General features: G+C 41.6%; 1 protein-coding gene across 5 annotated transcripts in view; it reads right to left on the bottom strand.

Annotated features, from left to right (window-relative positions):
• The window catches only part of LOC120721315 (ephrin type-A receptor 6-like), an 80,874-nt gene that overhangs the window by 21,894 nt on the left and 32,030 nt on the right, over positions 1 to 26,950 (bottom strand). For all 5 annotated transcript variants that reach the window (XM_040011561.1, XM_040011556.1, XM_040011557.1 and 2 more), the window contains 6 exons: positions 19,863 to 19,991; positions 18,652 to 18,801; positions 18,409 to 18,570; positions 18,080 to 18,308; positions 4,910 to 5,065; positions 3,921 to 4,271 (listed from right to left, as the gene is read on the bottom strand). In XM_040011561.1, coding sequence (XP_039867495.1) covers positions 3,921 to 4,271; positions 4,910 to 5,065; positions 18,080 to 18,308; positions 18,409 to 18,570; positions 18,652 to 18,801; positions 19,863 to 19,991 — 1,177 coding nt within the window. The remainder of the gene's footprint in view (positions 1 to 3,920; positions 4,272 to 4,909; positions 5,066 to 18,079; positions 18,309 to 18,408; positions 18,571 to 18,651; positions 18,802 to 19,862; positions 19,992 to 26,950) is intronic.

Genomic DNA, 26,950 nt, shown 5'->3' with positions numbered 1-26,950 from the left:
GCTGAGGAAATGACCAGCACACCATGTAAAAGTGTGGGTGATACATGTGTGCAAATGTCTTATTTGTATGAATTTGTTTGCCTGCTTGTTTGTGTGTGTGTTCCTGGCTCTCTCTCTGTGTGTGTGTACAGTATGTCTACTGAGGAAAGGCAGTTTGACAAGTTAATCCACTCTAAACATCCTAATGGGAACATCCCCACAGGCTGCTTCTCTTCTGCTATGGAGATTATTTTTGCATTCCAACTTCCTCCCACTGGGCTTGCTGCCTTTGCCAGAGAGATGGGTGCCAGGCATGACACATACACACCTGACATCTGGTTTGCATGGTATGATGACAGCCCATCAGCACACATTTCAGTTTGTAAAAATAAAAACCTCGACACATTATTTCTCCCTGTATACTAAAGAGAATTATGAGGAATGACTGCGAAGTATTTTCTTAATGATCAGGAGCATAAATATGATCTTATAACTGTCTGGACTCCTTGTTGTCACTTCATCATTAATGCTGCTTCATTCTCACTGCGTCTCACTGCTTTTGACACAGGAAGCCAGCGAATTCTACACGTGGGCAAAGGTTTTAAAATTTTAATCTGGATCACAGTTTGAAGAGTCACCCTAATGAGCTGGTTGATTGGCCGGCTCGCCACTTTGGTCCAGACTGAACAGGCTCAACAAGTATTGAACAGACTACTGTGAAATGTGGAATTTGGTACAGGCATTTCCCGGGAAATGAATCCTCCTGACTTTGGTGATAATTGGACTTGAGATGTTAAAATAATGATGCATATTTTTTAACAGGTTTAGATTTTTTTTCCTAAGCCTACTTTTAAAAAATGAAAAATGAGGAGAATTAATTAAATTACTACTTTACTTTCTGTTTTATTAAATTGAAATCATGATGCGCATGATCACTGTTATATAATATAAAGATTAGCCAATTTATCAATTAAAAGAACATTATTGGTCAAGATTTTGACAATTCATGAATCATTTAAATGGTTAAAGAGTGATTTGGGGGCCATAGGCCAAAAAAAATTCATAATAACCTTTCAGCATATTCAAGTAGTCTGAATCATATTCACTCATTTTCATTCAGCTGCCCTAAATTAACAGTATTGTTAATTACCAATTTATTTATGTTCTGTAATGGTTAATCCACCACTATGTGCAAGCTCTTTAATCAAAACATTTTTTTAATGCTAAAATTTAATTAGTGTTGTTATCAATGAAAGTTTAAATGTACTATCTTACACAATTGCTGAATTCTACTTCGATTCATGCATCAGGCTGCCTACGTATCACACATACAGGACCTGCTTGGCCATGGAAACCCATGCCATGAAGCGCCCAGCACCAGAGGAGGTTTGGAGCTCTGCAGTTATTGAGTCAGCAGAGCGTTGGTGACTTTTACGCTCTATGAGACTCAGCACTCAGTGACCCTGCTCAGTAACTTTACGTGATCTGCTGCTTAGTAGTTGAGCTGCTGTGGCTCCTAAAGGCTTCCACTTTGAAATAATACCACTTACAGCTGATGGTGGAATATCTAGAAGGGGCTGAACTAATGGCAACCTATTATAGGACACTGAGTTAGGACAAATGTTTGCAAAGACAGACTGCATGGCTGGATGCTTCGCTTTATACAGTATGTGGCGATGGGACTGAAAACACCTGAATGTAAAGATTAAGCATTGTGTGCACAAAAACCCTATTTTTTATTTTATTTTAAAATTTTATCACGTTTGTCTTTCAGATTTCCAACCATTGCAGTTCTAGGTTATTTTTCACAGCCAAATATGAATAAGTGTTCTTAGAGGTGACCCTGAGCTGCACTACACTGCAAGCATTTCACTAGAGTAAAAATTACAGCGTGTGAATCTGAAAAGTTACATGCCCACACCAGTGATTATGTCTGTTCGGACTCTTTGTCATTAAAAAAAGATCAGAGTTCAGAACGTTAAGGACATGGTTCGGCCAGCAGTGATGGTGATGTTTAACCCAGCAGAGGATGCGACAGGTCAAACCAGCTGTCACTAATTATCAGTTCAAAGAGTAATGAGAGACTAAACACGACGGGCCTACTGTTGGTTTTTGCAGTCTGTTCTTTGCAGACAAGAGTTTATGAAATAAAAGCTTCTCTTTGCACCACCGCTGTGCAACCAAGAGCATTTCTTCTTTCTCAGAAGCAACGGTGTCATCAACTCTTGATTGCATCGCTTTAGTTTAAGGAGTCACACTCTTCCATTTTCATAACTTATCATTTATTTAAGCTCATCAGTTTGATAGTTTTGGTGCAAAGTCATCAGTATTTTGATCAAGCAGCTCATGAATAATGAGTTGTGAAATATTTAGAGGGCTTTAGCGTTTACTTGAGTTCATTAGATACATATTTAATCAACATTTGGGTAAACATTAAATACATTTAATCAACATTCGGGCAAATATTGTGCCGGAGTTTCAATGTGAGCGACCACGGGAAAGGGATCAGCCTTCAAAAGATTCTTACATCCAGTTGTATGTTGTTTACATTTCCCAAGCTTCAAATATCTTCCTCATTCACTCTTCATGGTTTAAATACTTAAATAAATGTCAAAGCAGTATTACAACAATGACAACTATGATTTAGCACAGACACTCACAGCTCCTCACTGTCTCATTTGAGCTGCTGATAACTGAGATCACTGAGTACGACTCTAGTTCTCATCAGGATTTAATCTCAATACAAACTTCATACGCGTGCTGAAAGGGGAGGAAACGTGCACATACATCCCAGCATAATTTATTAATCCACCTGCTTCCCTTCCTTCATCTCAACCTTCTCCATCAATTATTTCACTACTATTCCCGACCTTGAAGTTTAAGGTTAAAGCTGAATTTCAGGTCTCTTATTTTTTTACTAATTCAAGCCTGAGACGATGTTCCTTTGTGAACTTGTAGATCTAGTTGACCCCGGGTCTGCTGGGTTTCACTAATTAGGAATAGGTTCAGGTCACACTGACTCTGTCAGCAATTCAAAGGTCAGGAGTGCGTTCCATTTATTGACGCATTAAGCTGGAGGGAGAGATGGAGACTTAAGAGGTCTCAGGGTCCCCAGGAAAGAGGAAAGTAAATCCCCTTCCTCATTACTGTAATGAATAACCTAAACTGCAATGCAAAAAACAATATTCATGAAGTATGAATTAGTTCCTGTCTAACCACAGTGTATTATTGGTCAAGAATAATTACAATTATGTAAATGTAATGGGGATTGACATTTATTTATATATAACTCAAAAAATGAGAAAATTACAGTGAGCAGCAGGGGTTAGCTCTGCTGCTTCACAGCAAGAAGGTCCTGGGTTTGAATACACTGGTCATCCTGAGGCCTGGTTTAAAACTTCTTCCTGTGCCTGTGTGGGTTTTTTTCCGGTACCCCAGCTTTCTCTCACTGTACAGAGACATTGTTAGGTTAACTGGTGATTCTAAATTGACGATAGTTGTGAATCTGAGTGTGAATGGGTGTCCGTCTCTCTGTGTTAGCCCTGTGACAGACTGGTGGCCAGTCCAAAGCGTACTCTGCCTTTTACCCCTGAGAAGGGCATGAAAGCTGAAGGCTCTGCCTCCCATTCTACTTTTAAATACACTGAAGAATCACGAGTAAGCCTGCAGTCTGGGAGTGAAGGGCTCTATTGGAGTGATACGGTAGTATGAGGTCTTTAAGATAAGATGATTATAATCCATCATCAATTCTGTTTAATCTCTTATGAAATTATTAATAAATTCATCAATATGCTTTCTCGATAAATAAACTGTATTAATACAGATCCTATTTGCAGGTGGGGTTACATCTGCCTGCTATTATTACCACCACCATTTGAAAAAAGCAAAACAACCAGAACTGGAAAACAAAACGAAAGACTGCCTTAGTGAACAGGACTTACCAGCTTGGTGTGTCGTGACGGTCACATTTGCCAGCGAGCATGCAGTCATACCCAGCCCAGAGACCCCGTTCACAGCCTCAACGTGGAAGGTGTAGTTAGCGTGCATTGCAAAGTCCAGTATTGCTACAGAGGTGCCAGTAATGCCGAGTGGCCGTGGGATAAAGTGCAGGTCAGGCTCGCACGGCTCACACTGTGTCACAGCACCGCTGCTGTCACTCCCACCACAGCGCTGGCACAGTATGTTGTAAGTGATGTCCTTTCTGCCTCCTGTATCACTGGGAGGCATCCATTGCAAGAAGAGAGCTGTGTCATTGATGAGTGAGACCAGGTTCCTGGGAGCTGATGGAGGCCCTGAAAGAGAGAAGAAAAGTATTTAGAGACAGACATTTTTTTTTTTTTTTGGCGACTGCACTTGCCACTTTTTGAGATGGATATTCTCCAGGACACTTATGCGACCTTGAATATGAAGCAATGGTTGGCACATGATCACCATAATCTGACAAGTTAGCACGCTGAGCATATTTTTATTCCTTAGCATGTGTGTTCAGTGTGTAGGTACAGCAAGTGTGTGGGTGGTTGGCTTTAAAAATTTCCGGCTTCATTCCAGCAACTTGTGTCAATTTCCCGGCTAAAACTTCAGGGTTTTTTTTAGTTTTCACACCTGTACAATAAAAAAAAATCTGAGCTGTTTGAGTGTATCTTCAAATATCTGCATGTAGGCGTGTGAGAGGATAGCTCTCAGAGTGTAAGAGTGTTTCATTCCAGCATGATACTTGTCAGTTTCATCGATACACCGCTCAGAAATGTCCAAACTTGGTGAGCATAAATTTAAATGTGACTCAATCACACTGTTAAAACTTAAACAGCAAAACGACACTAAAAAAAAAAAAAAAACCCAGAAAGGATGGGGTGAATGTTGGCACAGCAGTCACAAAATTGGATTTCTGCAAGCAGGAAAGAGACGAAAGGTTTTGTAGCTTTCTACTAACTTGTACAAGCCATAGTAGTGGGGTCTTTGAGAGCCCTGTAGAAGCCTTTATCACAGTGACAGATGGTGGCCGCCTGGTCATGGCTAGAGCTGTGTAGAGGACACTTGGAGCATTTAGTGTTTCCAGCATACGCCTTGAAGAAGCCAGGCTTGCAAGCTGGAGAAAAAAGAGATGCAAAGGGTGAGTGCTCCTTATGCAACTGCGTTTCCATCAGCGCACATACTCTTAATCGAAACTCCAGCTGCTTCGCTCCTCACCTGTGGTCTGACCTTATTTCCCGAGGTACTATCTGTCACCTTCTTATTAGCTCACTAAGCCACATGCCCCGTAAAGTGGCCCTTCTAAGAAATGGCACACACCTGTAAAGCCATTTCTTTTTTACAGAATAGAGAATCACAAAATCACACAACCCACATGCTGAGCTTACAAGGTTTATTAGGCCACCTGTCATAAAAACAAGAAAACGCAAGCGTTCTAGAAATCTGTCAAAAACAAAACTAACCAAATAAATATGTTATTATTTATCAGGCAAATAAACTGAATTCATGTCACGATTCAATTGAATCAGTACTTCAAGTAAACAACAACAACAACAACAATAATAACAACAATGTTTAATACGTTTTTATAAATCTAGATATATTTGGTAATTGCCAGTACTGTTAATTTAGGGCAGCTGTGACAAACCTTACATTGGGCAGTGGTCTAATAAATTTGTTAAGCACTGTAAATGACAATATGTTGTTTAAAAACACATTAGCACACAAAGTAAAACACATGCTGATACAGTCCATTCATCTATTATCTTAATCACAATGTTACAAGAGGCTGGAGCTTATCCCAGCGGAAAATGGGCTAAAGGTGAGTCGTAATTATGTCTTCAGACTGTGAGAAGACACAGAAAAATCCAGACACATTTCCTATCCGTGATTAAGCTTAGCACATTAATCCAGATATTATTCTGAATGTTTTTCATGCAACACAGTGGCTGATGGTGAACAGTACTCCTGGCAAATGAAGATGAGAGTTACTGTAGGTAGACGTTTGTTAGATGACTCGATATCAGAGAAATATTTCAAAACTAAACAATGCAAGAACACCATGCACTCACTGTGCTGTTTACACTAAATTCTGACTCCACCATCTGAATGTTACAACTCAAACTGAGACTCATCAGACTAGGCAACATTTTTTCAATCTACTGTTGTTTTGTCAGTGTGAATTGTAGCCTCAGTTTTCTGTTCTTAGGTAACAGCAGTGGCATCCAGTGTGGACTTCCTGCTGCTGCCGACCATCTGCTTCAAATTTGACGTGTCGTGTGGTCAGAGATGCTTTTCTGCACACCTCAGTTATACTGAGAGGTTATTTGAGTTAAGCAAGGCTTTTTCATCAGCTACTGCTCACTATTTTCTCTTTTTTAAACTATTCCCTATGAAAACTCCAGAGACTGGGAAAATCCCAGTAGATTAGTAGCTTTTGAAATGTTCAGACCAACTCATCTGGCACAAACAATCATGTCACACTCAAAGTCACTTAAATAATAATTCTTCCACACTGTCATGACCATGTTTATATACTTAAATGCGCTGACTTCCTGAGATGATATTTTCCTTAACTTTCAGTTGAACAGGTGTACCTAACAAAGTGTCCAGTGACCATATTTTTTGCTTAAGTCCTTCAAATTGACAAAAAAGGAGTAGTAGCTAAAGGCTAAATAACGATTTTTGGCAGCAATTTGTTTTAATCAGCAGGTTTAACCCAGTTTAAGGTCACTTTGTAGTCTTGCAAGTAGGTAAAAGAGGAGCGATTAACATACGAATAATTCATTATTAAAATGTTAATACAACCTGCTTCCTGCTGAAATCTCAATCCACTTACACAGTCCATTCTGCTGACCGGGTATTTGCAGTTTTCCATCCTTACACTGTTTCACTTTACCTCCAGTGTTACTTGCCCATTTCTTTCTTTCCATCAACTCACACAACTCTCCTTTCCTTATCTTTTCAATTCCCCCCCCAAACTGTTATGCTCTGCAACAATTTTCACCTATTCTTGTTTTTCATCTTTATTCCAATGTATTTTTTTCTTTTCCCATCTCTCGTCTTCTTCGTCGCTCTTTTCCCTTGAGGCTTATCAGAAGATGGAAAAACCACTGCAGATTGCCTCCTTTTCCCCAGACTTATCTTGGCACAGAAGAATAAAGCATTAATAGTGCAGTTATTTAATATTCTGGGAATTTGTGGATGATTTTATTGCCATTTTATTGCAGTTGAGTTGAGTGATTTTTTTTCTTTCTTTCGTGAGAATATATATACTTGTGGGTGGAATAATAATTAAAGAAATAGCAAATACTGTATATATACACTGAGAAATTCAATCAAGCCAGAAGGTTTATATAATTTCAGCTTCATTTTAATATCTTCATATATTTTCTGTAAGTAAGTAAGTTAACTGACTTTATTTTTCCGTAATCACATCATCTTCATATATTGTCTAATGCATTAATGCCTCCATTGAAATACACTACCACTTTAAATTCTCTATTGACGCTAGCCTTTTTTTATCATAAGCGTGATAAATGATGTCCTGCTGTGACACAGTCCCCAGCACTGTACAAAGGATGACTGATGGAGGATTATTACTGTTTGAAATCAATTATATTCAATTATTTTTGTGTGTGTATATAGTGATGCTAAGATATAATGTTTCATGAAAGTCATTTTTGCAGTGACACCAAATCTGTTCGTGCAGTTTCTCCAGGATCTACATACATCAGCTTTTCAATACTCAAGAGAGTACTGCGTGACTGAGAAAGAAACTTCCTCCCTCAAGCTAGATTGCTGCTACTTTAGTCAACCTAGTGCTAGAAACTTTCTCACTGATATTATTACACTAGATAAGACAGGAAAAACTGCAGTCTGTCACATAATCTTGGAAAATTAATGTAAAGAGAAGATAACTTGGACTCTTTTAAACACACCTCCCCCGTCCTGTTCACCGAACGGAGAAACTGATCTAACTAAACACTGATCTTCAGAGTGGTATTTTTTTGTGAGTGTGGGATAAAATTCATTTCTTCTTCCAAAGAAAACTGAAATTGTATCATAGTATCCCTGCCAGTGTAAGCCTGGCAGGGATACCATGCCAGAGTTGGTACCTCTGCCAAGTCTGGCATGTAAAATAGTAGAACTAGCATAGAAAATAGCCACTTTTATGAGTATATCACATAAATGTTTATCAAAACACCCCAGACACACTACAACTTGACATTTTCTGCTCAAACAACCCTGTGCCAAGTGTGGAGTCTTTCAAGTTCCTGTTCACTATTATCTCTCAGGTCCAGAAGTGGGAGCCCAACACCAACTCTATTCAAAAAGTCCCAACAGTTGACGTCCTTTCAGCTGAGGAAAGATGGCCTATCATAGGAGCTACTGATCAAGTTCTACACTGCGGTCATCAGGTCTGTCGTGCGCAGTCTGCTTCAGACACAAAACAGGTTAGTATGACTACCTAGTACTACTAGCACTACTATAAACTCTAAAGAATGTAGAGAAAATAACTGGCGTCCCCTTGTCCAGCCTCCAGAATGCCTCAAGAACCAGTGAGCAGGCAGCAAACATGATCAGAGATTCCTCACACTCTGGACACAACTTTTTCAACTCTTCCCCTCCGGCAGGTGTGACAGATCCACCTACACCAGAACAACCAGACTCAGAAACAGCTTCCTTCCCACTGCCATTATCCTCATAAACAACTAAGTTGTACCTATGCCAAGTATTTATTATTAGGTAGTCTAGGTAGTTATTGCATTCTGCTCTGAATCTACAATGACTGTGTTCTACATATACAAAACATTATATTTCACACATAATGCATAATCGTTGTGCTGCACCAGTCTACTTCTTTACGCATGTGTTTGTCTTATATTTTATCTGTTTGTGGTTGGCAGTAAGCCTACTCTGTGTATAATAAATCCATATATAACATATATTGTTTAGACTTTTCTAAACACCCAGTTGCTGGTAATCAGATGAACTCGATTAATTGATCAACAGCGAGTGTGAGCAACTCTAGAACGCTTTGAAAGTTTGCTGACTTGGAGCATTTAGGTGTGTATTAACACAATGCCACAATCTTCCCAGGAGTGGATGAGAATTTAGCCACAAAGTCAGACCATGCAATTCTTAGAGAAACTACCAAGAAGAGCTACATCTAAGACTCTGAATGCCTCAGTTAGCATGTTAAAGTTCATGACAGTATAACAAAAACTAAGACTAAACAAGTGAGGCCTGTTTGTTAGAGTTGCCAAGACAAAGCATCTTCTATCTACAAAGAACATGGCTTAGGTTTGCAAACTGCAAGACCTCTGGTGCAATGTCCTTTGGGAGTGGAGATGTTTGGCTATATTGCAAAATATAAGAAAGCTGTGCATAAACAAATGTCCACTAATCTCAAAGAAGTGAAGCAACATTGTGAAGAAGAGTGGTCCAGAATTCCTCTACAATGATGTGAAAGACTGAGACATACAGAACATTATTAAAGTTATTGCTGGTTCTATTCAATTAGGGCATATTTAGTTTTTCACAGGACTGTATATAGTGGAAACACCATCAACTGAAGTGTCCTTGTATGTGTAACACCCTTGGTTAAAATAAATCTGATTGTGATTCTTTGAAGGACAGTTTTTAAATCAACTTATAATTTTCCCATTTGAATCGCCAGGTAACAAAAAGATCAGTCACTATGTGGACATAAAAAACATGAGGTGAGATGGTAAGCACAACTACCAAGGTGCATTTGAGTAAGATCACATAGTTTGAACTTTAGTTACATAAGCTGCTATATAACCTGCCTCTAACAGGCATAGAGCTGCCGAGAGTGAGGATCTGCTACTTTCTCCCCATTCTGCATACATATTATATATATATGACACTGCAGGGCTACTGAGTCCTGCTATTTTGTTGCTATTTTTTCCCCTCTATGACTTCAAGCAAATTCCAAGAAAAATACCTTGCAACTCAATAACTGAATTCTCCAATGAAGAAAGCTGCAGAAAAGTCAATAATTATGTTGCTTTTGAATATATTTTACTACTTTGAGGATTTACTTTGGAATCAATCCAAGAACTGAGAGAGGAAAAGTGCTGTGCAGCTATCTTGCCACGTACTGTAATTTGACCAACAGTGAATGATGCAAACTTAAAAAAATGATAACCATTAAACCAAATCCTCTCCTGATTAACAAAACTGATTGTCGTTTTCATTCTAATAGATTTTTTCTTGAAACCAGGTCATCAAATGTTACCATATTTCTTTAAGTAGCAATGTTGAAAGCTTTTCATTAAACTTTGAATGACAGGTGATGCATAGTTAAGCAAAAATACTATGTAACAAAGGAAGAGGTGGGAAAAAACTCTATGGATAAATAGGTGGAAAGAAATGAGCATAAATTTGGATGTAAAGAGGATGAGATGAAAGATTGACATCCAGACGGAAATCCTTGCCAAAATCACATTGCTGCTTAGGTCCTAATGAGAAGAGTAATTTGTCACCCAGCTTCAATTTTTGAGGCACCTTCATCTGGATATTACCTTCTCTCCATGCAGAGGTCCTGCCAAAGGCAACAAACACACTGATTCATTTGAAATTCCAGCTGCTCCCTGCTTTCTAGTATAAGCTAGGAAGATCACCACCAAAAAGCAATTACAATACTCATACTGATATTTCTGTCCAAAAGTCAGAAAAAAACATTCCAAACACACACACACACACACACACACACACTAACACACATAAAGTAATGCTATTTGTTTGCTACCACTTTTTGGGGGGAATTTGTCGTGTAATTTTCCTTCATGTCATGTATTTTTTATTAAAAGGAATAATATGCTTCTTTTTTCCCCATTTAACAGTACATTCTCACATTTATTGGCCACTTTATGCTTCAGCAGGAAATCTATGTCGTAACCTACAAAGTAATAGCAAACCCCTCTGAGCCCCACACGGTAGCCTGACGTGCACCTCCAGAGAAATGTAATAATGTTGGATCAACGCAGCACACAAGCGTTGTGATTGGCCTCTTCAGATCAGAGAGAATAACAATCATCAGGTCAGTATAAAGAATAATAACACATCAACAGAAAGACTCAGAAATGTTAGCATTTCAGAGGGAGATTGTTGAAACTATCGCAATGGACACGAGGGAAGGTACAAAGAAGTGTAAAAACTAGAGAGACAGAAGAACAACAACAAAAAATAACCCCAAAATAAAAAACTGGCCAAAACAAAGAGCGGGAACCCACAGGGGAAAAAAGCTTTGCCCAAAAGAACATTTGGCTACACTCTCTACGGGACTATCCTGCACAATCAAAAATTACACTGAAGGGAGACTATGGGCTCAAATTGTGGTCATAAATATTTTGTACTTGTAAATCAGGATTTGTATGTGTAAAAAGAATTTGTGTGTCTGTAAAAAGTTTTGTGTGTGGACTCAGCCAAAAAATACATGTTAAACTCAAGTTTCAAGTTACAAGTACGAATTTGACCCCATTTTTCTTCCTTTCATCTGATTGGCCAATGTCATGTCAATCACAAATTTAACTATCCAATCAGAGAACAGATGGGTTTGGCTGTCAGAGGGGCGCTTTTTTTGAACTGCAGGTCCTTGAAGGGTAATACAGTTTGAAGCTGGAGGATCTCTATATAAATATCCGATAGAAGCTAGGTCCCCTAACTTTCAGCAGCTGCTGAAAGGATAAAGTTGTGGTATATCAGTGGTTAGAAATAACATTATTACTTTAGGATTAGTTTAACACAAAGTCAGGGCTGACCCGGGACCATGACTGTGAGTCACAGTGCGCAGCATAAAGGTCCTTTCACATCAGACGCAGCATGTGCTGCTAACGCTAACTAACTAAAAGCCAAGGATCCAGAATTTGTTGCGCTGGCTGCTGAGCTCTGTGGGGTTTTGCAGCAGCTCTACCTGTACTAGATGCACCTGCTCCTTGTCGTTTCTATCTCTGACTTTATGTCCTCTGCAAGAGTTTCTGTTTTTTTTTATCTTCAAATGTTCAATAAAAACATGCATCACTAATTCATAACGAAGAAAGCTTTGTAACTATCCCCACTAGTGAAGACTGTCATTTCCACAACATAGCCCCCCCAGCACTGTTGGGTGAATAAGCATGGGTGATATTAGGCTACTGAGGTTTCTCACATTACATCATGCACAACAAAAGTTGTCAGCCATTTTGGATATGATACAGCTACTGGTTACTAGGGAGATGTGTATTCCCCAACTGGTTGACAATGGTTCCTGGAGGATGCTGGCTTTACTGGATCAAATAGGTTGCAAAGAAAGTTACTTTTGTTGGTAGCAGATTTCCATGGTTACCTGTTTTAATTTTTGTCTGTAAATTTGAGAAAGTCCTCACAAATTGGAAACAGGCAAGGTTCAAAGTAAAACTTGTGCCTCACTGCTGTAGCCAACATGTTTCAAAGTGCACAAATTTTACGCTGAAAGGAAACTATCCCTGTTTCCTGTTTGAGTTGCACTTTTCACAGTTTGGAGAGCAGCTGGACCGTGTTTGTAGACATGTCCGTCACTTCAATTCAAACTATGACCGCACCAATATGCTAGCGACCACAGCAATGACAAAGCCTTGTTTTTTGTACCAGTTTTTTGCCAGCTGGGGGAAAATACATTTTAGCAACAGGTGGTTGCCAGGAGGTCACCAACTGGTCTCTAATACTTACCTGAATACCTGCTTGACCTGCTCTTACGCCAACTGCTGTTGAAAGCTTGCTAGCAGTGGAGCTCCAAGTACTGCAACCCTAAATCTGAAGAAAGATGAGAGGATCGCCAATTCCTGTTTGCACTTACCTGAAGAAACTTACAGTACCTGAGTATTATTCCACTTGGAAAATCTGCGTCTGAATGTTAAATTCCAGAGTAACAACTTACCTGAAAATACTTCCCTGATCAGAATCCCAGCTTGAAGACTGACCTCTGATCATTCACTGTTGTTATTTCTTCCTGACTTCTTTTCATTAAAACTGTTTCGACTGTGTCCTGCATTTGAGTCCTTTGGGTGAAACCTTGACAACTGGCTCCATAAAAATTCCCAAAATAATGGCCGCTGTCCCCACAGGCTATCATCAGATGATAGCTGAGGATCCTAAAGTGCCATTCGTTTTGCTGCTGGCCTGCTGAAATTACTGCTAATAAGGACAGTAAGTAAAACCAAACATTGAGCTGGAAGCTGCTGACATACAGATTTAAGATAAGGTGAAATTCAACATTAGGTGATAGCTCTCTGTGGTTTCATTGCTACAATGAATTATACATCTTGATTCGTTCCATAAAACATTGATAAGAGAAGCTATCCACAGTTATTCAAAACACATCAACTGTTGAAGTTTCAGCAGGTAACCTACTGTAGCTTGGTGAAGTGCAACATCTGCACACTTGCAGGAATGTAATGACGTACCAACCAAGAGATTTTGAGTTGTTTGGATGTGTGGGGTTGGAAGTTTTCTCTTGGCTTTACGTTGTCAGAAACAGATGGAGCTGAAGAGTATGTTTACCCTGGACTCTCAGCTTTGATATGCAGATAGGAAGTTCACAGAGAATGAGTGATGCTCTCGTCTGCGCTGCGTTACAGGCCAGAGTAAACACAGTCCTTAATGGACAGAAGAGGGGCACAAACACTCAGACACACCTAAGAGATGTATCGATTCCTCATTTCCTATTCCATTTTACTCAAATTTAAAGGTCACAACTTCAGGCTGGAAGTCATCAGTGAGCAACCTACTGTCAAAGCCTGTAGCTCTGCGGCATGGTCAGGGTAAGGGGCAAAAGACAGAAAGCAACAAAAATAGAGACTAAGCAACTTCAGCATGTTGCTCCTAAATTGCTTCATTTGCATTTTTACCATTAACTTTATTCAAAAAGAGGAAAACTGTGCTGGATTAGGTGGAGTTTAATTAAAAAATGCAATGCATTTTTAAGAAAATTAAGAAGATTTTGCTGAAACCATAATATTTTCATTTCTCAGCTTCTGAGACTAATCACTTATCCTACTGGTGGGTTTCTGGTTTCGTCTGCATATCGACTCTGATTCACATGAAATCTGAAAAGACATCTCTATTAGCTTCACCCACAATTCACTGCCTCTTTATGAATATGCTGCTGTGACGAAAGGATGTGGAACAAATAGCATTAGCACTATGATGTTGCCTTATCTAGGTCATGATATAACCAGCCTATCTCTGAGTAATCCTCTTGTGGCTGACAACGAATGAAAGGAATAGAATAATAAGACACTCGATTGAGATGTCAGAACAGTCTGGCAGAATGCTATTGGGGTGGAAAGCAGCTTTTGATAAGCGCTGATGCCTTTGTTTAGGCAGCTGGGAGGGAAAGATGGACGTGTTAGTGCAGAGCTCTGCTTATATTTGGGAGGCTGGGGCTTTCCCTATTCTCTCTCTCTCTCTCTCTCTCTCTCTCTCGCCCTCGCTCTCTCGCTCTCCCCCCTCTCTCCCTCTTTTGCTCTTTCCCCATGCTGCCTCTCAGACAGCTTTGATCACAGTACCCTTTGAAGCAGTGTTCCAAAATGAAAACGAGGAGAAAGCAGAAGTCATCGCAAGTTCATGCCTAAACTTCCTGCAACTCCAAGCAAAGTGCACATCTTCATTACTGCATATGCTCTGACGGACCTATGGAAATTATTGATGGGGGGTTGGAGGGGTGATTGGTCATAAATCATTAATTATCATGCCATTATGCATTGTTTCTACTCATCACCACTTTAAACCCTAACGGTAAGTTCGCTGACGCTCTCGCTGTTTCAGATTTCCACAGTAGACCATCCCTGATAGAAATAACCTGACGTTTCTGACCACAGCAACAACCGCAGCAAAGAAAAAAACAACACTGGTTTCCTTCACTAGGGACCCTACAGTAGATGCGTGAGTCTAAGAGGAACACCCATTTTGGGAAATGCACTTGTTTTCCTTCAGACAATCTGATAATAAGATCAATATTCGTTTCATGTTCATGCATCCGCTGCAGAGATGGGAAAAGGCCCAGTCGAAGCAAAGACAACACACAGGAGGGTACTGCTTTTGGTAAATGCTCAGCCTGCCTCTTTCTTTTTGTTTGATTTATAGATGTAGTACTTACTACATGATCACAAAAAAACCTGATCAAATATTTTACTAATTGATTTTACTAATTGAAGTTAAATTTTGAAATATGCCACAGTTACAGCCCGCAAAAGTTATTAACAAGTGAAATTTAATTAGTTATTTTATTAATCATTTAATTATTTTTTAAGATGTTGTTGGTATATGTTGAAGCTTTTTTTTATGCCTACGATGCTTTTGATTGCAGGATGTACCACATATGAGAATTCAGTGACTGCATCATAGCCTTCATCTGCACTCGCATTAATTAACCTTAATGTCACCATGGTTGTTGCTTAAGTATTATGTGCATGCAGCCGTGCATGCTAAAGCTGATGTTGCTGCTAAAGAAATCACAGGAAAAACACATTAGTTACAGCTTGCTAGTCCATGGTTGCAACTTTTTGCCTTCAGAACTAGTTCTTCACAGCACAGATTCAACAAGGTACTGGAAACAGTCCTCAGAGATCAGTGTCTATAGTAACATGATAGCATCACACAGTTGCTGCAGATTTGGCACATGCAAATCTCTCTTTATACCATATCCCAAAGGTGCTCTATTAAATTTAGATCTGGTAACTGTGGAGGCCAATGCATGTTACTGAGTCAACTCAATAACATGCATTTGTTCTGTGTGACATGGCACATAATCCTTCTGGAGTCAGCTATCAGAAGATGGGTACACTGTGGTCATAAAGGGATGGACACTGTCCGATTGACTGTGGTGTTTAAACTATGCTCAGATGGGCAGGATACAAGACAGGATACATCCATGTGTTCATGGATCTATGATATTTGATGTATTTAGCTATCCATCTGTTGCAGCAGAAATCAAAACTCATGAGACCAGGTGTGGTTTCTCCAGTCTTCTACTGTCTAATTTTGGTACACCTGCATGAACTGTAGCCTCAGTTTCCTGTTCTTAGTTCATCAGAGTGGCACCTGGTGAGACCTTCTGCAGCTGGAGCCCATCTGCTTCAAGGTTCAACAAGTTGCTCTTCTGCTTACCTTGATTTTAACAAGTGGTCATTTGAGTTACTGTTGCACTCCTATCAGCTCAAAGCAGTCTGGCCATTATCCCTCAACATCCCAGCCTAAAGAACTGCTGCTCATTAGATATTTTCTCTTTTTGAAACCCTTTCCTGTAAACCCTCAAGACTGTTTGTGGAAAAATCCCAGCAGATCTGCAATTTCTGATGTACACAAATGCCCGTCTGGAACCAGCAACCAGGTTCAAAGTTCCTTAAATCACCTTTCTTCTTCATTCTGGTGTTTGGTTTGAACTTCAGCAGGTCACCTTGGCCATGTCTACATGCCTTAACGCACTGACTTGCTGCCAAGTGATTGGCTGATTAGATATTCGCATTAAGAAGTAATTGAGTAGGTATACCTATTAAAGTGGCTGGTGAGTGCATTTCATCACTATTCTTCTTTCACAGTTCTTTCATATCTCTGGATAGTTAATTTGATTTGTTAAATTTGTAAACAGCATTTGTCAGTTTAGGTTTATTAGAGTGAGGATCAGACATTGTGATAAAACACGCTAACACAGACATCTTTTTCAACTGCCAAGTGGGTTGAGTACATTTGAGAGAAGCAACTACTGGCAGCCAGAGGGGATGAAAAAGGAGAGCAGAGATGGAGAACATATAAAAGGGACACCATGAGAGTGCTGCTCCTAAGCTGGCGTCTCATCGGGAATCTCTCCTGACAGGCTTCTGTGTTGTTTAACTTGAGATGATTGAGAGCGAGTGAGAGAGAAAAGATAAATAAAAGGAAGATAAAAGAGAAGAAGATAAAAAGAAAAAAAATTACACCCGAGGAGCAAATAAAGGCGATATTAGAGCCTATCCTACATATCAGCTGTACTAATGACTGCTGGAGTTCTCTCTGTAATGCTCTGAGTAACTACATCACCACAGGGTTACTACATGAATTTCACCCCAATCAGCTGTAAGTCTATAAAATATAGTAAGGAACACGGAGTGCTCTTCAATTGTAATCATGCGCTGTGGCTCAATTTAGCTCCTGCCATAATTACAAGTAAGTCTGAGTCTTGTAATGAAAGGGAAGGTTGAAGAAAGGTTTAGCAAAAACTAGGTGTGAGCTAAATTAGCTGTGAAACTAACAAATGAAGGCAAATAGCCAGCTAGCCCTCCATCAGTGTCTAATTGAGAGAGCAGGCCAAAGACCATCTGAAACAAGTAAACAGTTTCTTTAAGTCCTTTGTAATCTGTTCAGTGGATCACATTTAGGTTATTTTGATTGGACTAATTGGAAATGAAGCATCCTAACAAGAAGCTTCTGTACATTTTTATGTATCAAAGGGCAAAAAAATCAGACCTAAATACCAGAAATCCACAAACGGTTTCATTTTACAAGAAATTACTTTCCCATTTCAGCCACATAATTGACAGAGTCCAGAGAGGGATCTCATGAGAGCCAAAGTAATGATTCTCTGAAGTGATACACACAATCCCTTCCTATTTGCATTGTTTGTGATCACGTAGCAGAAAAGGATGGCAACGAAGGAAAGTGAGAGTGTGAGTTGAAATGGTGAAATAAAAGAAGAGAGAAAGAATGGGGAGTGAAGCGAAGAGTAAACAAAGTGGACAAGAGAGACGAGACGATGATGAGGGGGAGGCGGGGCTGAAAAGGGATGAAGAGAAATGGGGATGGAAAGGATCAGACAAGGATGCAGGATCTTAGAACGAGAGGAGGGAATATCAGTCCTGTAAAGTCAAACTCCTGCAGATGACTGGGAGGCCCTGGAGATCTGTGAGCATGACGCATCCTCTCCTCTCCTCTTCTCTTCTCTCCTCTCCTCTCCTCTCCTCTCCTCTCCTCTTCTCTCCTCTTCTCTTCTCTTCTCTTTGCTTTTTTAGCACACTGTTAGCATACCGTACTTCTCTAAAATGAGTGCAGACAGGCACACACACAAACGCACACACACACACTCAGAGATACATCTCGAGCTGCTTCTCACCTTGGCAGTAGCCGTCCATTTCCTCGTGGCCAATACTACAGACACAGCGGCCCAGTGGTACCAGCCAGTCTCCATCAGCACCACAGTACAATTTGGGCGTGTCCCTCTCTTCTGCATTCTCCACACACGAACCTCTCACTTCCACCAAAGAGGATGAGTCCATTTGTGGCACTGTTTCAGGAAACGCGGCCAAGTTTCTTAAAGTTGAGGGGCACCGTTTGTAGAAGACCTTATGTGAAAGAGGAAAACACAGTGTTCAGGTTAAAGAAGTAATACTGAGTTTATGCCCAGTCTATGCGAGACTGAGTCATGCAACCCTGTTCACTGACCTTTACAGACACAAGAGCAATACAAGCTCCCACATCTTGGAAGGCCAGGTAGAATCCCGTCTGTGTGATGGGGCCCACTTCCCTGACCTCGGTGTTAAGTCGAAGGACACGATCTCCAAGATCGGTCTGTGTAAAGCTTTCATCCGCTGCTATGGTGTCCACCTTAAACCAAACACACGCTTTACTCACGTAAAGTCACACAATGACAGTTCTGTCACATGACAAGAATAAAAACATGACAACCTTAGCATAGTCAGTAGGTCGAAAGCGTGTGCTGTCGGGGAGCGGCCCGTCTGTCTGCAGGTAAAAGAGATTGAAGGTTTCCTTACAAGTACCAGAAACCCAAGGGATGGAGTTGCAGTCTCTCAGTGTAAAACGCAGCTCCACATATACCTGAGGTAAAACATAGATTAAACAATTACGTCAGTATAATAACCATCAATAATTTCATACAAGTGTGTTTATGTTTAGCCCTTTATTTAATAAAACGAAGCCCATTTCACAAGCTCTCTTCAAATCACCGTAACTCCGTTTTTTCTTCTACAGACAAAATTTAAATGGTTTTGGGAAGAAGAGAGGACACACTTTAAGGGGATATTGTAGAAGCAAAAATGCAAACATAATAGGACTCTATTAGCACATACGGAAAAAAAATCCCCTTCCCCATAAGAAACACGAAGATTATTGCTTTATACTTTCAAATTGTGCTTCATTTGACTATTTTTATTACTCTCTAAGTATTTTTTAGATCAACATATCCACTAAAATCTTGCATAATTTTTAAGTTAATACTGATGCAGAGCCATGCTAACAAACTTGTTTTTATGAGCGACACCGAGCAAAGTAAGAACAGTTCAGCATGTTTCTCCATTTGTTGTGCAGTAGCCGTGCCTCAAGGGTGGAGAAGCCGAGTGAGCGCAGGCTGCTGTGGTGGCACACGATACCTTTAAACAGCTTGACAATGGCGTTAGTCTTGCCCATGGCACTGATTGGCTAATCATTACTCCTCCCCTGAAGCTCAGTGGACAGATCATTCTTCTATCAAGAAGCCACTATTTCAAGTCATGATGCCAGACGGCTCAGTCCCCTCGAGCGAGTGCATTGATTTAACAGTCTGTACGCGGGCAATTCTCAGTCTACAAAAAGAGGTAAATGTGAAACTTGGTGCAGCAACATAGTTGTGTTTCCCACCAGCCAATGTGCACAGAAGGAATCTTACTATATCTTTGTTACAATAGACTCTGTGTTGACTGTAATAGAAATCGGTCCTTCTCCCAAGCAAAGTGTCAGGTTCTTATAGCTATTTGTCTGTATTTCCCGGTAGGTTATACAGAAGACTGAACTTCCTCCAGGGAGTGTGACTCTTTCTCAACCTGGGGGCAATGTCAAAACCACAAACAAAGATTTCTATTCAAGTGTGTGTCTTTGCACAAGTTTTGTGATGTAGTCCTGACCCTCTGTGCAGCTTGTCGCTGGATCCACCCAGACCGCAGCCAGTTGTTCTGGTTTGGCTCCATTACATGGCAAACCTGGAAGGTGTGTATAGGTCTGTTCTGTTCATCCATCTCTGTGATAGCATCCCACTGATTAAAACAAAAAAAAAGGATAAAGTTATTATGTGCAATGTGTCACAACACTTTAACTCTATCATTTGCAAAATAAAACTAGTATTTTTGTTAGAAAATTAATATTCTGGTGTATACATAAAACAAAGTATTCAAGCTACATTCATAAGACCTGTGTCTGTTCTGGGTAATCAAAAGAATCTCTTTAAACCTGTTTTATTCATACTCAAAGCCAAATAAAATCTTTCTTTCATATTTTTAGTACTTTTCCACCTTTATTATGACAGAAACAGAGGGGAGAGATGACAGGAAAGTGAGAGCAGAGGGAAGACATGCAGCAAATGGCCCAGGGCAGACTTGAACCCGCGCTGCTGCATTAGCCTCATGTCGTATGGGTCGCTTGCTTAACCCGGTGAGCTAAAAGATACCCTAAAGCAAAACAATTTGTTTATACCACACACACAGTCAAAATAAAACACAAACACATTCAGGCCACAATCGTCTTTGGATTTTATCAGTCACACTGAGACATGACAGGACATTACAGACTCTAAATTTAACTGTAAAATCAAAGGCAACATGCAATTCATTTGATAAGGTCAGCATCAGGTCAAAGCCAGGACACAGGGCAGACTTTGCTGTCATCCTCCTCAAAGAGAGTGCCCAACACTTCCTCCTTGTGCACCATGCTGAGCTGAGGACATGTTTGAAAGATAAAAGGCTGACACTTGTTGGTGCCTTCAAAACTGAAACTGTCTTTAGCACCTCTGTGTTTCTGTATTTCGCTGCCTTGTTTTAAAGGACCTGTTATCTTCTCTGTATTTCCTGATAATGGTGGCCACAGAGCATCTGCTGAGATTGGATTGTAGTCTTTGTCCCGATTCCCTCGTTGTCATTCCACCAACTAGGACCTGGTCTGTCACGGCTACTTAAATTTCCTCTGAAATTACTGGCCTTGCTTTTTTCCTCATCCACTGCCTCACCTCCCCCACCTCTCAGATTTGTTTCCATCCATAGCTGGCATCCATAACTTTTAACTTTTATCAGGACTTACCATTGCCACTTGTGGTTACCATCACGCATCATACGTACAATACATCACTGTTAAATGTGTTTTACAGATGTTTTGCTTTTGTTTGTTTTGTTTGTTTGTTTGTTTTTTTTTTTGGGGGGGGGGGGGGGGAATGAGTCAATGACTTGTTAACTATAAATTGTTTAAGGCTTTGAGTGATTTAATAAATTGGTTAAGGACACTGAGCATTTGGTTTTGAAAAGGGGATTTAGTGTTTTACAAAATCAGAAAAACTGTAAACGATCAGTAATTTGTGGATTAGTGAGGATTAGCTGATATGGATATGGGTATGGACTATATTGGTATAGCAACATATTAGCATCAAATGTGCTAAAATGGAGATTATATTAGGATATTATAATAAACGCACTCATGAATGATCTAGTTTCTGAGCTGCTTTGTATAATGTATATAAGCCTTCGTTGCTTGTAGTGAAACTTAATCTGTATAGAAACATGACATTTGAGAGACACAAATTCTCTCACCAATGTTTTCAAGCTGTTGCATCAGCCAGGCTCTCATTTGTCTGCTCCGCTTTAACGGTGTGATGATCAGAGCTTCAAAAGCCCTAACATTTATTGACAGATCCTCTTTCTCACAACTCCTGTGGCATTACATGGGCAGCTGTGATTGTGCCAGATGCACAGCTGGACATGTAGTTATAACTCAAGAACATGAGACACACTGAAGACATGCCAGTGCTTTGACTTGAGTCTCAAACTTACAGCATGTAAATCATTATTTCTAGTGTATGAATGGTGATAAGACATTCTGTAAATGACTTTGCTAAAAGAAAATAATTTATTTTCTGTGACTAAAAGTCAAAAGGTCAAATTGTCATGATCCTGGGTCTGTGACCATGACAGTAATTTGTGTTTTCCTGAGACTATTAGTTATTTCTGGACTGAGGTTTAAGATAGGTATTTCCCTAATGCTTCTGAGTTTTCTTAGTTCTCTGCTCCTTGTTTAGTTGAGTCAGTTCCCTTTCATATCTAGTCTGTCTTGTCCCTATGTTTCCATGTCTCTTTCGCTGTCTCTTGCTCTCTCTTGCCTCTGTCATATCACTGTGAATCAGTGTTAGTGATTTCCTGTTTTATTGTGATAGTCACTTATCCGGTGTGCATCGTGTTCAGTTTTTCTTCCCTTGTGTCATTAGTCAGACTTAGATCATCTGTGTTCCCTGGTATGTTTAATCTCCCTGACTTCCTTGTGTGTATTTAAGTCCTCAGTTTCCTTAATTCTTTGTCCCCGTTGTTGTCGTCTTATCCCCTCTGATTGTGTGAGCCGTCTGTTTGGAGTTTTCCCTGTCACCCGATTTAGCATTCCTGAGTTCCTGCTTTACAGTAAATTGCTTTATGACCTGTAAACTAAGCAATAAAGCTGCTCTTTAGTTCAGACCTGCTTCTGAATGTTGGATTACTGAACTTAGAAAAGATCAACCGGGTGCAGAGTCTGCATTGCTTACAGAGATGGGTGGTGTTTGTTCCTGTTCCTCTTTCCTAAATTCCTCACATACAATGTCTTAAATAATCAAGCCCCACCTTATCTTAAAGACCTCATAGCACTGTATCACCCCAAAGATGCAGTTGGCTCTCAGACTGCTGGTTTACTTGTGGTTCCTAGAAGTTTTAAAAGTAGAATGGGAGGCAGAGTCTTCAGCTTTCACGCCCCCTTTTCTGTGGAACCAGTTTCTAGTTTCTAGATCTAGCTTCTAGATTCTAGATTCAGGAGACAAACACCTTCTTTACTGTTAAGATTAGACTTAAAACTTTCCTTTTTGATTAAGCATATAGTTAGGACTGATCAGGTACCCCAAATCCTCCCTTAGTTATGTTGCAATAGGACTAGGCTGCTGGGGACTTCCTATGATGCTTCTTCACTCGGGTTTTTCAGTCTCCACATGCGTATATAGCACATGCTTCCGTTCCCCTCCCCGTCTCTCTCCCCTCACCCCAAACCGCTCAGCCTTTCCCTGAGCCTAGTTCTGCTGAAGGTTTCTTCCTGTTAAATTTTTTTCCCCTTCCCACTGTCGCCAATTCTGTCGCTCATAGGAGGTTATTTGATTGTTGGGGCTTTCTCTGTATTATTGTAGGGTCTCTACCTCTTTTTTTTTTTTTTTTTTTTTTTTTTTTAAATGACATCAGAAACAGCAGTATGCGACATTACGTGATGGCAGAGCTTCAGTTCATCCTTTGTCATTTTTTTTTTTTTTTTTTTTTTTTTTTTTTTTTTTAATAAATAGGACAGGGGGAATGAATGAGAGAAAGAGAGGGAGAGAAAGAGAGAAAACCAAAGGGGAGAAGAGACGGTGAGAAGGGGGGGGAAGAGAGAGAAAAAAACAAAAAACAAAAAAACAAAAACAAAAAAAAAACAAAAAACTCCTGGGTCACCTGTATGGAGAAAGAAAAAACAAACAAAAAACAAACAAACAGAGGAGACAGCAAACAACAAAGAGCAACATAATAATAAAGAAAACAAAGCACCATCACAATAAACTAGCTAGTCATAGATATCAATAGTTACTAAATAATAAACGATATTGTGCAGCACGCAAGATAGACAGCGCACAATGTGCTTTGAGGCAGCAGCCAAGAAAGCTGTAGTCCGCGTCTGTGAATACCCGTGTGTACACCTGTGTGCATACCTGTGTGGATCAGCATGCTTGCATTCCAAAGGTTTCTCCATGTAACGATCTGCTAGGGAGTGTGGGGAGCCACAGCCCCGTCCTCCAGGGCATGAAGCAGGTATGGAGGAGATCAAGACTCCAGACATCCAGAGGCCCCCAGAACACAAGAGACCAAGGAAGACCAACAGAGGGGCAGCCGCGCCACTGTCCCAGTAAGAGCTGAGGAGAGTCCCAGATGAGGGCTCACTCAGCAGCCGCGGAGCAGAAGCCAGGGGGAGTTGCAGTGACGCGCCCGTGAGCTCCGCCGGCAGCCAGCTGTGCCTGAGTGACCGAGCCCCAGGCCGAGAGGCCGGGGCCACCCCACCTCCGGAGTGGCCCGAGCGAGCCCCAGGCTCCAGGCCCCGATAAGCGGCCGCCAAGGAGTGAGCCGGTGTGTACCCAGACGTCCACCCCCAGACACAAAGAACCACCAACGCACCGACACCTGAGGGAGTCCGCCACTGGCAGGGGAAGTGGTGGTGGGTGGAGATAGGCCTCCAAACCTTGGAGGGCCTGAGATGTCCCCAGAGAGGTGGCGTCTGATACCCAACCTGACATATAGACACAGACATACAGGCACACACAGACACAAACATCCATTCCCACCCTCATGCTCTCATAGGCACTTACTCCACACTCAACCAACATGGAGACAGACATAAAGAGACGCTGTACACACAATCACACTCCCCAAGCGTACTCTACAAACCGGGTCTAGGTACCCTTGCCCCTGGAGGGGGGAATTGCACCCAGACCCAGGTGGTGTTACCCTTTTCCCTGCGGTGGGGAGAGGCAGACCACCCCGACTCCGCAGCAGCAGGGAGGCCCCACACCCCAGACCGCAGTCGGACGGCCAACTCCTCCTCCTAGCCCCCCCGCTCCAGCAGGCCGCAGAGAATGGGGGTGGGAGAAGACTCCAAACCTCCCTCCACCCGCTCATTGTAGTGTTGATGCATATGTGTTCTAAGGTGCAATTAAAACCCAGGAGGGCATGGAGCTACCTGCCAAGGAGCAGCAGGTAGGCGCATAGTCCCTCCTGCTGGCCCTCAATGACTAAGTGTATTTAAAATTGAGAGGTGGGCAACGACGTCAGGGGTGAGGTATACACCCTGATGGTAATTTGGACTCCGTGATTGTGCCCACCCCCAAGATCCTATATGTATGTGTAATGAGAGTGTGAATAATGTGAATGTCTAAGTTGTGGGATAAAATTGAGGCAGAGGCAGCCAGAAGGGGACAGAGGGGGGGGTAGCCTCCTCTGCACCCTGTTGACATACCCCTACTCCAAGGCCCTGCATGTGTGGGTGGTTGTGGAGGAGCGGGAAGAGGGAGGCAGCTGGAGATGGGGAGGGAAGGAAGGGAGGGGCAGGTAACCCCTCCCTGGGGCCAGCTCCCCCGCTGACCCCAGTAGGCACTCCCACCCTCCGCGACCCGCCAGGGAAAGGGGGCCCAGGCCCATCAGACCGGGGCCCAGTGCAGTAGCGCCCCCCGGCTCCACAGAGCCCTGGACAGTCCACCCAACCCCACCACAGAGAAAACTGCACCCACCCCACCATCCATTCATCTTCCAGACTACATGAGACAATAGACGCCCAGGCTGAGATCTTCCTCCACCTCTCCTGTGTCTCCCCCTCCTGCAGAGAGTTCCTGAGGAGAGGAAAGCTCCTGCAAGGTGTGACAATCTCCCCCACCAGTTGAAGAGCCCCCCAGGCGGCTCGACGCACCGGCGGCACCCCGCGCCAGGGATGGGCCCCCATGCACCCACCCGCCCACAACCCCGGCGACACACAAACCAGGACCCAAGGCCCCGAGGCCCGGCCCGGGCCCCAGCCCAGAGACGGAGCACCCCCAGAACCTCACGCCCATCCCGGACCCACCCAGGGGCAGCCAGGCTACCAGGTCAGTAACCCACGTCCGTCAGCACAGACCCTCCCCTAGCCCCGCTGCACGCAGCCACGAGGAAACAGTCACCCGAGAGCCAAAAGAGCCCCCACCCGGACATGACCGCTACCCCGGGTTGAGCCCCCCAAGGAAGATGCCTCCGGGGAACCCCCCGACGCCCTAAGCCTGTCCCTACCGCCACACCAATCACAACAGTGAAGGCGGGACCAAACTATGACCCCCCACCCCCACTAGGTGATGAAGCTGATCAAAGGAGCCCAGAGCAATTGATCTGATGTGGTGGCAGAGGCTGTATCAAGACTAATGTAATCTAATAGATAATTTCTATATTGGTTAGAATTAAGATTGTTTTTATTTTTCCAGTTCATGAGGACAGTTTTCTTGGCTATGCATAGGGCAGTGAAAACCATATGGGCTATATTCTTTTCTGAAGTAACATTATCTAAGCTGCCTAACAAACACACTAAGGGGGAAGTTGGAATGTTACATTTCAGACACTTTGATAAGTCTTCACATATCTCGCGCCAAAACTTCTGCACTGGTGGACAGAACCAAAGAGCGTGAGTGTAATTGTCTGGTGTATTGCCTTGACAGTGTGAGCAGTTGTTGGAAGATGTAAAGCCCATCTTGAACATCCGATGACCTGTATAGTGCACTCTATGTAGTATTTTGTATTGTATTAATTGCAGACTGGGATTTTTAATCAATTTAAAGGTTTTTAAGCATACCTGAGACCAGAAGTAGGGTCTCTACCTCAAAATACCAAGCGCCTTGATGTCACTGCAGTGTTACAGAAACCAAACTTAATAGCATTTTCATCAATTCAATCAGTTGTAAATTTTCATAACTAAATTTATCTGAGATTGACTCAAAAGTATAGCTAATAATATAATGTGTAACTGTGTAACAGAAGTACCGTACTGTATCTACTTCTTATAGTCTAGATCAGGGGTCGGCAACCTGCGGCTCCGGAGCCGCATGCGGCTCTTTTGTCCTTATACTGCGGCTCCGGGTGGTTTGGGAAAAAAAATTGAAGTATTTAGCTGAAGTGTATTTTATTTGTGTTTAGTTCTTTTTTTAACTTGTAGTTCTAAATTGGAAGATTATTGTGACACCGAAATATAAAAATAAAATTATATTCTATTATTTTTTCATCGCTCAAAATAAGCGTCACACTCGTGGAAGCCGGTATACCCGCCGAAACGCATTTATCGAGACTTTCAACTCCAGGTGGGCCAGTTATGGATCTTCGGATCCACATTATGTCAGCAGCTATTCTCCACCATGAACTATGTTAAAAACAAACACCGCTCACGCCTCACAGACGACAGCTTACAG

This window comes from Simochromis diagramma, unplaced genomic scaffold (assembly GCF_900408965.1).
Source record: "Simochromis diagramma unplaced genomic scaffold, fSimDia1.1 OVJJ01000603.1, whole genome shotgun sequence".
In the NCBI taxonomy this organism is placed as follows: domain Eukaryota; kingdom Metazoa; phylum Chordata; class Actinopteri; order Cichliformes; family Cichlidae; genus Simochromis; species Simochromis diagramma.
The sequence above is the reverse complement of the archived record's forward strand: the minus strand, read 5'-3'. Positions and strand labels throughout refer to the sequence as shown.